The sequence below is a fragment of the Dreissena polymorpha genome, chromosome 7 (genome assembly GCF_020536995.1).
Source record: "Dreissena polymorpha isolate Duluth1 chromosome 7, UMN_Dpol_1.0, whole genome shotgun sequence".
Lineage (NCBI taxonomy): Eukaryota > Metazoa > Mollusca > Bivalvia > Myida > Dreissenidae > Dreissena > Dreissena polymorpha.
The window spans coordinates 84628908-84644099 of NC_068361.1; the positions used below are offsets into that span (position 1 = coordinate 84628908).

The 15192-nt window shown below is 37.5% G+C and overlaps 1 protein-coding gene across 1 annotated transcript; it reads left to right on the forward strand.

Annotated features, from left to right (window-relative positions):
* The first annotated feature begins 477 nt into the window (after window positions 1-477).
* Window positions 478-4902, forward strand: LOC127838738 (uncharacterized). The gene is made up of 4 exons (XM_052366710.1): window positions 478-680; window positions 1342-1596; window positions 2511-2620; window positions 3461-4902. Exons 1-4 carry the CDS (start codon window positions 495-497, stop codon window positions 4863-4865), a joined length of 1956 nt encoding a protein of 651 aa, XP_052222670.1. The 5' UTR covers window positions 478-494; the 3' UTR covers window positions 4866-4902.
* The last annotated feature ends 10290 nt before the right edge of the window (window positions 4903-15192 follow it).

The window sequence follows — 15192 nt, forward strand, 5'->3', positions numbered from 1 at the left end:
CGGTACACACACGGATTGGAATTGCATGAGTTATTTACGACACATTTATAAACTTATTCTTGCCAGCATTTCATTTTTGACGAGTAATTAAATGGACATAAATTACATTGACAACTTTAGCACACAGCATGCATTTTCGTGTGTGGAAGAAAAAAAACAACGTCTACATCATAACCGTGAAACGATACGAAAGTTAATCCATGAAAATTTCTGATAAAAAGCCACAGCATTTTCTTCTATAAAAGTAATGATTTTAAGATCTTTGAGTTTGAGGTTACACCCTACATACCTTTTACTTCGCGTGACGACCTGCACGTGAGAAAGTGAAGAATTGCACATGCGCACGTGAAGTCCTTTACATTCGTAGGTGCGCACGTGAAGAAAAAACATGTTGTTTTTTTCATATCAGCTCTATGCCACCTTATTCTAGCTCTACACCTTTACAAAATCGTTTCTCACTTACAAGAAAGCGTTAATGATTTGTTTCGTTGTAGATGCTGATCCGGTGGATACTCGTGCTCTTCTACATTTCCGATGCACGCGCACTCATCGAGCAGATACCGCTGCCGGCGGACATAAAGGCGTGCTTCGATGAGCAGCTTCATCCAACTAAATCCGTCGGCGCTGTCATATTCACGCGCTGTGTGCAGCGGACATTATGGAAACGCCAGGCATCCAAGGTACTTCATGTGTAGGTTCTTCTACGAGTTACAGAAATAATTTTTAAGTAAAATACGAAAACTGCCCTTAGCAATAACACGTTTCGAATTAAAGTGGAAGGATTGTTTTCTTGTGTAAATTATAGTCACTGGGAAGTCATATTAGACAAATATTTCTTTTTATTATTATTCCAGAACACATTTCTGCTTTACAGTTAAAAAACACTAAAACCTTTGATGTATTTACACACAAGTAATCATACTTCCTTTACTTCTACTGCTAACAACAAAAACAACAACAAGAACAACTACATCAGCAGCAACAACAACAACAATAACGAGATTTCAGTATTTATTGACGTCTGTATTTAATTTGTAATTACTGGGTTATATGATCTCACATAGTCTTAAAACAAAAAGACCACCACCGCAATAATAACCACCACCATCACAACCGATAACATAACAAATTGAAACGATTTTTTTGGGGGCCGGCAGCGCAATGTGATCAGGGGCTACCTTCCGCAAATGAGACCACGAAACTGTGTGCGACATTAAAGCGGACAGCGCAGCTCTTGGTAAATCTCCTGGCACAAGCTGGGCATTAGCTAGGCTTGTCACATGTGACATAAGACACATGTTCGCATGAAGCGGGTCATAAATAAATTCATTTAATTTACAGGAAGTACCGCCACTCGGCGATGATGCCATGAAGTGGATTTCTGGTCTGGTTGAAATGAATCACTTTAACGCAATTGAAGCTACAAAAGACATCCATCACTCGCCGCTGACCGACGAAATCAAGAAACGCGTTCCCCGACAGGCGCCGGAAGTCGAGATTCCTCGTCAGCCGCGGGTACGCAAAGAGTACCGGATGTTGACGGACAGAGAGCGGACGCTGTTCCATAGGGCAATGAACATGCTCAAAGCGGACAAGGTGTGAGATTGTATTAAGTTAGCATAGGCTTGTGTACACGCATTACCATTGTCTGATTAATTACCGCCATTTACTTTTCTAGTGTTTATTAACATCATTCTTCTTAAATCAAACTTCAGTATAAAACACTAGAATTACGACTTGCATTACTCGTAGCTGCCAGTATACACTTTATCAAGATCAAAACCACATCCTACTAGTAATAGTATTTTGGTCGCGAGTTTGATTCCTACTCGGGACAACGTTCGAAGGATCTTTTTCACAAACACACCTGGAACTAATATCCGCTGGAAACAGACTCCAACGGATCTTGTATAGGCTGTATAATTAATGATTTCCATGAACTGGATCTAAAACCAACTTTCAACCTTTTTACGCAAACAACAAACGTTTCCAGAATTACGCATAAAACAATATTCCAAGAATTGAGTATTAAATACACTGTCCAAGAGTTGCACGTACAACTAACAATTCCAGAATTTCGCGTAACACAAACAGTCCCGGAATTCCGAATAAGTCACTGTCCCAGACTTTTGCATCTTTTTCAAACAATCTCATCAATTCACGTAAGTCAAACAGTCGCACAATTTCAAGTGAAACAAACAGTCACACACCTTCGAATATTTTACAAACAGTACAGTAAATTCAAATTAAACAAAAATAAATCACACGAAACAACCCGTCTCAAATTTTCGCTATATTTTACATCAAAAAATGTGTTTAAAAATATGTACACAAATCAGAAAGTCAAAGAATTTCGCATACAACAAACAGTTTTATAATTTGAACAAATAAACCGTCATGTAATTTCACATACCAACAGTGCTGAAATGTCGCGTAAAAAAACATTTCCAAAATTGATATTAAAAATAAATCCCACAATTTCACATAAACCTTCACTCCTCCGTTTGCAGTCCGTGTCCCCTAACAAGTATGACGCTATGGGGCGGCTCCACTACATGTCGGTGGCGAGGTCGCACTTCGGCCCCAACTTCCTGCCCTTCCATCGGTTGCTCCTCGTCATGTGAGTTCAGTTGGTTTCAGCGGTATTAACCATTTACCACTTCGATACGTATTTTGACGCATTTGTAGTCCCATAGAAAGTTTAAAATTAACAAGATACCTTTATTACTTTATTCAAGTTTTAAGGCTTCATCTCCAAACCTTAGATACTGATGAGCAGCAAATAGCATAAAACCTGAAGAGACTGTGAATTACTCGCATGCCGTTCTGGTTTTATGCTGTTTGCACATAGCCATTTTCACTTTCCTTCTAAGTAGGAAAGGGTTAACCATTTACCTCTTTGATACCCATTTTTACGCATTTTTGTAGTATTCTCAGAAAATCTTATTTAATTAAAGACATTTCTTGATAGATAACGGTTTTAAAAGCTTTATTTGCAACCCTAAGATACTGACTAGCAGCAAACAGCATGAAACCCGAACAGCATGCGAATTACTCGCAGGCTGTTCCGGGTTTATGCCGGTTGCATAAAGCCATGTTCATTTTGTTTCTGTAGACTAAGCGGATGTGATACAATTTGGTTCGTGCGTTTGCAAGTGATATTAATTCGAACGATTCGAACATAAATAGAAATCTTGGAAAGATTTGATAATATTATATTTTGCCAATTTTTGTACATATATACCAAATAAACATGTTCTATTCAGTTCTATAGTGTATGTATAGATGATTGGGTAATTATATTATTTTTTTATTGCATGCTAGAAACTGTATTAGTTATATAATTATAATTATGTATATCTGTTGATACAATATATTTTAATTGTATATATACATATATAGTTGCATACCATGTTTACGTGATGTATAATTTATTATATTATAATAAGTCTGGTTCCAGAATGGAGAATGCGCTGCGAGAGAAGATCCCCAGCGTGACGATCCCCTACTGGGACACGACGTTGGATCACGAGCTGCGGGATCCCAGATCCTCAGTCCTTTGGACCCCGGAGTTCCTGGGACAAGCCAACGGGTTCATCATTGACGGACCATTCGCCAACTGGGAGACGCCAACTGGGCCCCTGCTGCGATATTTCGGCGCGGCGGGTACCATGATGAACTGGACGTACATCCACAAGGCGTTCCGTCAGGATCACCTGGAGAACATCAGTGTTCCGTTCGCACTTCCGGAAAACAACATTGAGGAACAGCATAACCAGGTGCATCAGTGGGTCGGTGGACAAATGTCGCCACCAGCGCTGGCGGCATTCGATCCAGTATTCTACCTGCTTCATTCCTACGTCGATCTGCTATGGGAGATCTTCCGGGGGCTACAGAAGCGGCGAGGGATTGACCCAACTACCGATTATCCGATGGATAGCGCGGAAATACCCCCCGGTCAGGATTACAATGCATCCTCTGGTTTTGGTTCGCTTCTTGTAAGACACGGTCTAAGCGACGTGTTCACCGACAACATTTATAAGTACGAACGGCCCCCAACTTGCTCCCTTGACCATCCTGACTGCGGATCCCCGTACATACGGTGCGACACTTCCGGCCCAGAACCGAAGTGCGTCTCGGCGTCGATTTTCGACATCCGACCTCTGTTTTTAGCCAACGGCCTTCCTATGAATGGCGGATCAGGTATACGACACATGCGTAGCGCGCGCGGAAATCAGAACGAGGCCGAGTTCAAAAAGGCGTTAGACCACGTGGCAGAAGTGGCATGTCAGGATAGCAATGTGAATGAGAAGTTTGTTAACGCGTTTGTGATCGATGGGAAAGCTGATCGATCGCAGTGGAGCTACATTCCAATAGAAATTGTCCATAGAAATACACACAGTAACTCGTCGACCGTGTCAGTGTATGACATCTGTGCTAAAGACCAAATCTCCGAAAAATCAAACCGTGTTTTCGTAGAATCGAACGGCCTAAACTATAACGGGATGTTCAAGCAAGTGGCTCATTTCAGAAAAGACGTTCACACCGATTCAACAATTACGTACGTTGGAATAAAGAAACCCGGGAATAGAACTCTATCTGAAGTATTGATTTCCGCTTATGACGTATGCGGGCGCGTGTGTCAGCCATATTGCCCAGTTTATGCGGCAACGAGTCGCCCTTGCACAGGCGCAATTAAAATATCGCGAGATTTCCCCGCCATGTTCAGTGATGACGTCACTTCCGTCATAAACACCGTATGGCGGGAAGATGCGTACGGAATGCCTCGTGTTGTGCACGATGAACTTTTTATAAGGTTTGTTTGCGATACAAATGTGTCTTTCTGGCCATGGGGTTCACTGTAGACTTAATCTCAAATCTGACTCTTGAATATTGTGTTTGTTCCGGTTTCGTTGCTTTATTATTTATTTGTTTATAATAAATGTAAAATTATTCATAATCTTGCAGCTTTATAATAATATAAAGGCTATAAGATATAATCATCGGTACCTAAATTAAGGTGATTGGTATAACACGTACTATCGAAGCAATGCTTTTTGACACTCGAATTAGCCTTAATTACAAAAATATACATTTAAACAAGGTGCGTCGCAAGGTTTGACACATGCCCCCAAAGTATATGATGGTAATCACAGGTGGTTAGCGTGTGGCTATGATATTAATTAGTGAAAACATCATTTTGAATGATAAATAATCATATTATAACGAAAAATTAACTTTTCTGAAAAAAAAAATATTTCACTATCAAATATATATATAACAAGGTATGCAACTCAAAATCAGCCCAAAACGGGGTGCGTCGCTTTGAACAGCCATATCTTCATAAATTTTGCAGCGATTTTCACGATCTCGGTCTTATTCAACGCAGAAATGAATTTCCTTTCTGGAAATGTATATGTCTTGCAATATTTTTACAAATGCTGGGTCAACTTTTAAGAAATAACACGATACACAACACGCATGACCCAGTTGACAGTGATCATGCTGTCTTTAAGACTGAAATCTTCACGGAGTAAAGGGCAACTTCCCTACAAAGTTCATGTAGTTCGATACCATAATTCAATAAAACGTATGAAAAAACATTATTACCGTTCTTGTCGTTACATTCTGCATCAAGACTAACTGTCCAGCGCCGTTTGAAACCTTTGTTTACATACATTTCAACTAACTGACATTTTAAACATACGAGTGATTTCATTGGTCCAATGCGGAGGTGTGTCTTTACAACTGGAGATTTCATTCATAAAGAATACATGATCACTGTCAACTGGGTCATGCGTGTTGTGTATCGTGTTATTTCTTAAAAGTTGACCCAGCATTTGTAAAAATATTGCAAGACATATACATTTCCAGAAAGGAAATTCATTTCTGCGTTGAATAAGACCGAGATCGTGAAAATCGCTGCACAATTGATGAAGATATGGCTGTTCAAAGCGATGCACCCCGTTTTGGGGTGATTTTGAGTTGCATACCTTGTTATATATATATTTGATAGTGAAATTTTTTTTTCCAGAAAAGTTAATTTTTCGTTATAATAGTTATTTATATGATTATTTATCATTCAAAATGATGTTTTCACTAATTAATATCATAGCCACACGCTAACCACCTGTGATGGTAATAACCTACTGGACAAGAAACTGGTCAAATATTCATCATACAAACGGAATGGAATATCCATGACTTTACCATGAAGTCATCGTTTATTTGTGACATTGACCTTTCAGAGAGGAGTATTGAGCACGTGGCACGTCGTCTGGCCCAAGAGATAATACTTCGAGCACACATTAGAATCCTCCCAGCATATTAACCCATTTATGCCTCGTGGACTCTCCCATCCTTCTAAATTGGATCAATTTATTTCCAAAATTAGGGATGTCTAGTATATTTATTTCTATATTTAGAATATTTCTTACAGAAATTCCTTTAAGCAAACAGCCCAAAACCAGATGAGACGCCGCATCATGCGGCGTCTCATATGGGTCTATGCTGTTTGCTAAGGCCTTTTTTTCTAGACGCTAGGCATAAATGGATTAATCGAGGAACATGGGATTTGAAACAAATGGTCTGGTTACTGGAAGTATTTGTCCGAAGTTATATATAATTACAATTAAAAAGTTACATAACGGAAATCAAATCTGAAAGAATGAAAACACCCAACCACTCATTCACCAACGAGGTAACTTAACGTATTCTACGATCGCGCTTTCATAGGACATAACATGATTATCAAAGTATACACCGATAGGGTAGTGCTGGAACTTGGCAGAAAACTAACTCTGAAACAATGATAATACGTTTAAAATGTGTCTAATGCACTTCGTTAAACGAATCGAACAAGAAATCCGTAAAAATGTTATATAGCGTCAATTTCATCGGTTGTTAAACAGATGATCCAACTTTAACACACTATAAATAGCAAACAGCCACAATACAAATTTTACAAAACTAATGTAAAATACACAGTCATTTAAACAACATTAATTTGATACATTATGCGACATAGACTTTAAAAAACACACGAAATAAATGAAGACAAATTGGGGAAAATCGTATTCACGACACGGCATGCTATCAAATGTACATGTACATGTACTATCACTCATAAAGACGGATCACAATTCGCCTAAAACCTTTGAAATTGTCTAATTCAAAGTCAGGATTTATGGTAGCGTGAAACATTTCAACAACATTCACATAAATCTCACGCCTCTTTAGCGCTTACAAACGTGACGGGAAGAACAGCACCATAATATGCTGCGTACTTATGTAATAATTAACCCATTTATGCCCAGTGGACTCTCCCATCCTTCTAAATTGAATCAATTTATTTCCAACATTAGGGGTGTCAAGTATATTTATTTCTATATTTAGAATATTTCATAAAAAAATTCATTTAAGCAAACAGCACAGACCCAGATGCGACGCCGCATTATGCGGCGTCTCATCTGGGTCTGCGCTGTTTGCAATGTCCTTTTTTCAGGACGCTAGGCATAAATGGGTTAAGTAAAACTACATATGAAGCAGTATTACTTCCGACTTAACTTTTTAAATTGCTATGGTATATATCTCATTTTAAAAACAGCTTAATCAAAAGCAAGTATTTGTTTCCAACAAAGCAACAGCCACTGCAGTGAGTCGCATGATTAACGCATATACACTTATTTCACAGTGATGACGTTTGCGTTTTCTTGTCTTTGGGTCACTGACATAGAGTCATGTACTGGTGAGTCTTCTGACATAAAGCATAAAACTTACCATTTGATGAACATTTTTTATTGATGTTCACTCAACGCAATTTGTGTTCCTTTTTTACCAGACTTTACTATCATCAGAAACAACCAAAATTATGTGATATTATATTGGATAACGGAAAACATTCTATCAAATGCAAATATGCTTGAGACGGGGCAACGTCCTGCATGTCACCAGTAGATTCATCACATTTAATTGATACGTAGAAGTCAAAACCACATGTTTTGTTTTCAATGCATCATCATATTTAAGATACACATCACCAAACGCATTAAAGGAAAATGCTATCGAAAGTTAACACATGCCTGTGGTCACTGTTTTTATGGCTTTCACTCAAGAAGAATAGATTTTTTTTGCATTTCATCGGTGTATGAATTGTCGGGGAAATTACGCCTAATTTAGATAAATTACAGGTCATGTGGGCGGATTATCCGATAAGCATGAATTGGTTATATAACAATGAAAAAGAAACTTGTATAAAGGGTATATACACTGTTTTTATGTTTAAATTCAAGTTGCAAAGGCCTCAAACCCTGTATTGTTTAAACGTTAATTAAAACCCCCATTCTTATATACTACACACATCTCATATCATAGTTATATGGTACTTAAAGGGGTCTTTTCACAGATTGTGGCATGTATAGAAGTTTGCCATTAAATGCTTTATATCGATGAATGTAAACATTGGATCTAAAAAGCTCAAGTAAACAAAAACAAGAATAAAATTAAAGAAAGAGAAAAAAGAAACCCTCAACGGGGCTCGACTCAATGACCCCTGGGGCCCTGGAGTAAAAGCCTTCCGCTTTAACCACTCGGCCATCCTCGCTCATATCAAGAGAGATGCATTTTATTTTTAGTTGGTCGCTTGCGAACAACTAAGGTTAGTATAAGCGTTGCGAGTCGGTCTGCTCTTAACTAACTCTTCACTAAGAACGATAACCACCGCATCTGAGGCTATTAATAGATGTTGATAAACAAGTGTAGTGGGATGTTGTGTATCCTCATTCATAGTGCATGCTACTACTGCTGTTTTTGGGAAATATTATTTTGTTCTCAACAGATAGCGGCGATCTTTTGTATTCACGGGTGCTAACAACGCAATGGTAGAAGGTTAAATTTGTTTACATTCACAGTTCTCAATTCATAAAACGTTGAACACGAGTTCACCAATTGCAACAGTTATATTATAGACAACAACACAAGTGCTTTAAATCGCTAAAACCGAATATAAGTTAGTCTGCGTAAATGATGACTTTGAAATAAAGTTTGCAATTTACGTTTCTAAATAATTAAATTGAAAACAAAAGTTTAACTATTGTGTTTGTTAACTTGTAAGTCACATATTCACCGCTTGAAATGTGTGCTATAAACTAATCGTTGTCAACCACACATTAGTGTTAGTAGAATAAAATTATACTACGGGAGTACCACGCATGGTTTTGGTGATATTTGGAACACAGAACATTTAGATTTTACAACCCTTGAAACTGTTAAAAGGCGAATTATAGATAGTTATCACCAAACCAGGCATCTCGAGGTAAATTCATCTTCTAAACTAAAATATTATTCACTTGTTAAACAAGAACTCGAATTAGAGCCATATTTGCACAAAAAAAAATCATGAAAAGAAAATAGATTTTCTCTGGCTAGATTCAGAACATCATCGCATAAACTTGCTATTGAAACCGGCAGATATACGAACATGCCCGTGAATGAACGTACCTGTCGATCCTGTAACATGAATCAAATTGAAACAGAATTCCATTGTTTACTTGTTTGCCCAATGTATGAGGAACTCAGAATTAAATATTTTAAACCTTATTACTGTCACTGGCCTACCCTAAATAAATTCGAATTGCTTCTAAAATCAGCATGTAGTACCAGCTTATATAATATTGCCAAATTTATATATAATGCCGAGAAATTGAGAATAGGAAATGATTAATTATAACCACCATTTATATACTTTTTTACTAGTATGAATCAACCTCACTTTTCATTTACGAATACTTTATGTATAAAGCTTCACTTTTGTCATTATTGCTAGATATGTGATGCTAACTACTTTGTTGTATGTTCTGTTGACTTTGTACTTCCCCATGTCACTATTATTTATTGTGCTGTAACATTGTATAATGTTTATGCAATAAAAAATTTGGTTACAAGTATTAGTGTAAGTAGATAACATATTATTATACGGGAGAGCACATCATATGTGTCCTCACATGCCTTATTATGAGTGTATTTCTTTACCATCGAAATATATCGTATGTTAATATTAAATTTACACGCAGTTATTTTTTCGACACATTTAAATCACACTTTCATAGCCGCGTCATGCGAAAATGGGTCAGCGTATCTTAAGCCCAACCTGTGCATTTGCGCAGTCTGGTCAGAGGCGATGCTGTTCGCTATAAAATTACCCAATGCGCAATGGTCTCATAATGTATCGCCTGACCAGACTGAGAGATGCGCAGGCTGAGTGGGCTATACACATGATGGGCGCATATAGAATAAGACCAATTTTCGCATGACGAGGGTCATTAAAAATCTCATCGCGGATTGTAAATGGCACATTTTAGCACAATGCTTTTCGATACAAAATTGCATTCAAAGTAGCAAACTTGTAAATAAGGGTAGCCTATCCAGGCGTTTAGGAACAATTTCTAGACGTGCTGACCGAGTACGTTTGTGGTTGGATAATTAAAGGGGCCTTTTCACAGATTTTGGCATTTTTTAATTCATTAATTAAATGCTTTATATTGATAAATGTAAACATTGGATCGTAAAGGCTTCAGTAAAAAATCAAGAATAAAATTAAAAAAAGGAAAAGAACATTGCCCGAAGCAGGTTTCGAACCAGTGATCCCTGGAGTCCTGCCCGTGTCCTGAAGTAAAAACGCTCTAGCTTACTGAGCTATTCAGCCGAGTACACATACTTGACGTATTTTATACCTTATATAAGCAATCTTCGTAGTTTCACAAAATTTAACGACAAAAACAGAACTCTCCAAATTATTCAATCGTTTCGCGTTGCAACGCTTTATAATTTTTAGGTTTTAAAATCGTCAAAAGATGCATATAATGGCTATATTAGACCATGGTAAATGTTCAGTATTACTGTTTCCTCACAAATATCATAACTAAAACGAAAATTTGCGAATCTGAAACAACTTTTTTCAATTTTGTCAATTTACCAAATCGTGAAAAGATCCCTTTAAACGATTTTCCTCTTATCGTGACACTATACATTTTGTTTCTCATTTTGAAAGCAAAACTGTGTTTATCGTTAGTTAATTATATCTTACCCTGACGAGTTGGTGAACGAGTACTCACTCTGAATTTCTGAGAGATGGATTTTTACGCGTAATTGTAACTGGCCACAATTTGTGTCATTTGAACATACACAGAGTAGTCCGGAATTCCTTGCACTGAATAGTCATACATCCTTTGCGCTGAGCACAGACACAGTGATGTAGCTAAAGTTCAGAGGTTTTATCTCGAATCAGCCTATGACATATTCGAATACATTCATGCGTGTCTTCTTGCGTTATGCAAAAGTCATTTAAGTTTAAAAGCTGGGTAAAACAGCTACGCCGAAAAAGCACATTAGTGCTCTATACCCATGTTAAGGTCAGAGTTGTTGACACCGTGTGAACTGCTAGGGTAACAAGTAATGCATAAACAACAAAGTACGGGTCAACAGGGCTGTCTTTATGACTATCTAATTCGTGAGTTAAAAGTATTGCTCGCAGATTTATTTTTTATTTATTTTCATCAATTATCTTATTGTATATTTTGAATGTGTATATGGTGTCAAAAATCAAAAGTTTTGTACAGTGAATTTCCATAATGCAATTATATTCTTAGTAAGATAGGTACTAGTATTCGATATTCAAATAATATTTCTTTAATATGATGGTGATTGCGAATTGCCTTTATATTTAGTTTTCATTACCATTTTCATCATACTTACTATGTTTTCTGAACGGGCCATGTTGTTGTTAGTTTGTCTTAGTTATCTCTATAAAGTAAATAGGATGATAAAACGTGCACACACATCTCGACCCGTGCGTTCAGACACACTCTTTTGAATGGGTTGTGTTGATTTCAAACTTGCGATTAATTTTGAAAAATGAGTTGCGTCTTAAATTATGCAATAGCGAACAACTTCAGTGCCTTCAGCGCTTTGATTTATATAAGCAATCCTCGTGGTATCACAAAATATAACGACAACAACAGAACTCTCCAAATTATTCAATCGTTCCGCATTGCAACGCTTTATAATTTTCAGGTTTCTAAATCGCCAAAAGATGAACATAATGGCTATTTTAGAGCATGGTAAATGTTCAGTATTACTGTTACCTCACAAATATCATAACTACAACGAAAATTTGCGAATCTGAAACATTTTTTTTTCAATTTACCAAAACGTGAAAAGGCCCCTTTAACCTCACGTACGTTCTATATGGTCATAACAAGTCTTGAGAGTTCTCGTTTTGACTGACTCTTCTGCTGTCGTTTTATCGATAGTCTTTAGCTTCTTGACGCTTTTCTTTGTCGAATTTGCGGTGCATTCCACATGCTTATGTCAAATGTCCTTCCAAAACAAGACACAACTTTCATCTGTAATTAAATATCTTGTTCAGACGCTTGTTGAACATAAGATGTTTTGGTCTTGATATTTACGAACATGTACTGTTTGCACGTGTACATATCAATTATGAACATTGTTTTAATGTTGTTATGCTGGTAGTTCTTTGTCACGAGATACCAACACGCGTACATAAAAGAAAATTAATTAAGTTCATTAAATAAAACATTATTTTTTTATTACGTCCATCGGCTTAAAAGTATGCGTTGTAACCTTTAAATATATTTCATAACCGAAATGAAAAAAAGGACATGCATGTAACATATTAGAAGTAAAGGTTGAGAAAACATCTAGTACATGCACCCGATATTTGGGTGCATTACACCATATTTTACAACATAACATAATCTTGTGCATCATTCTGATGCAATGCCATTAAAAGCTAATGTCTCGCGGATACTGGCTTTACCCACAAGCAATATTTCATCTTAATTAGATATGTCTACAATATATTTCCAAGAGCCTATGTAATATCTATTTGTCTTCAATTCGAGTGGTATGGGTATAGCGCGTTACAAAACGGAAGAAACCACATACAAAACGTAGTTTGCTCTTAGTAAATAAAACGTTTTGTAATTAACACATTAGAGAAATATGGGCTCTCTGTTGTAGTGACAGCCATTGTGTGAATATGTTTGTTGTCACTGTGACCTTGACCTTTGACCTAGTGACCTCAAAATCAATAGGGGTCATCTGCCAGTCATGATCAATCTACCTATGAAGTTTCATGATCCTAGCCATAAGCGTTCTTGAGTTATCATCCGGAAACCATTTTACTATTTCGGGTCACCGTGACCTTGACCTTTGACCTAGTGACCTGAAAATCAATAGGGGTCATCTGCGAGTCATGATCAATCTACCTAAGAAGTTTCATGATTCTAGGAATAAGCGTTCTTCAGTTATCATCCGGAAACCATTTTACTATTTCGGGTCACCTTGAACTTGACCTTTGACCTAGTGACCTCAAAATCGATAGGGGTCATCTGCGAGTCAAGATCAATGTACCTATGAAGTTTCATGATCCTAGTCATAAGCGTTCTTGAGTTATCATCCGGACACCATTATACTATTTCGGGTCACCATGACCTTGACCTTTGACCTAGTGACCTCGAAATCAATAGGGGTCATCTGCGAGTCATGATCAATGTACCTATGAAGTTTTAAGATCGTAGCCATTAGCGTTCTTGAGTTATCATCCGGAAACCATTTTTACTATTTCAGGTCACCGTGACCTTGACTTTTGATATAGTGACCTGAAATCAATTGGGTTCAACTGCGAGTCATGATTAATCTACCTATCAAGTTTCATGATCCTAGGCATAAGCGTTCTTGAGTTATCATCCGGAAACCATTTTACTATTTCGGGTCACCGTGACCTTTGACCTTGTGACCTGAAAATCAATAGGGGTCATCTGCGAGTCATGATCAATGTACCTATGAAGTTTCATGATCCTAGGCATAAGCGTTCTTGAGTTATCATCCGGAAACCATTTTACTATTTCGGGTCACCGTGACCTTGACCTTTGACCTAGTGACCTGAAAATCAATAGGGGTCATCTGCCAGCCATTATCAATCTACCTAAGAAGTTTCATGATCCTAGGCATAATCGTTCTTGAGTTATCATCCGGAAACCATTTTACAAGTTCGGGTCACTGTGACCTTGACTTTTGACCTAGTGACCTGAAAATCAATAGAGATCATCTGCGACTCATGATCAATCTACCTATAAAGTTTCATGATCCTAGGCCTAAGCGTTCTTGAGTTATCATCCGGAAACCATTTTACTATTTCGGGTCACCGTGACCTTGACCTAGTGACCTGAAAATCAATAAGGGTCATCTGCGAGTCATGATCAATCTACCTATTAACATTCATGATCCTAGGCCTAAGCGTTCTTGAGTTATCATCCGGAAACCATTTTACTATTTCTGGTCACCATGACCTTGACCTTTGACCTAGTGACCTCAAATTCAATAGGGGTCATCTGCGAGTCATGATCAATGTACCTATGAAGTTTTATGATCCTAGGCCCAAGCGTTCTTAAGTTATCATCCGGAAACCACCTGGTGGACGGACCGACAGACCGACCGATAGACCGAAGGGGGGCATAAATATGATAGCATCATCACATTAATTCGCAAAGTGGTTATCTCAGTGTTATTTAGTAAAGAGCTAAATAACATTATACTGGAAAAGCAGAATGTTCTTAAATATCGCACGCTAATTTATTCAAAATCGATTTAATTAAGGAAAGGGATTCTACATTTGCTCTTTCAATCAAATTGGATCACTGGCTTGCCTGCACGGTGTAGTGTCGTCACAGCATCAAATGGGTTCTTAAGGGAAAATTGAGGTTCAATGTTGCAATAAAGTACTTATTGCGCATTTTTATATTAAATAGTAATGAATATCAACGTAACATACCGGTGCTCATTCGCATTGTGAATTACGGTTTTACAAACATCAAGACTGAAAACTGACTTGCACAGTGATAAAACATATACGTGTGCACCGTTCTGGGATTAACCATTTGCATGCTGGGAAATTTGTTGTCTGCTAAAATGTCGTCTGCTGAATTTCTAAAATTAGCATTTTCTTCGATTTTTTTCAAAGAATACTATCAGAATAGCAAACAGTTTGGATCCTGATGAGACGCCACAGAACGTTCTGTGGCGTCTCATCTGGATCCAAACTGTTTGCAAAGGCCTTCAAAATTCGGTTCCAGCACAAGAGTTAACAACAAATAAATATGAAATCCAACA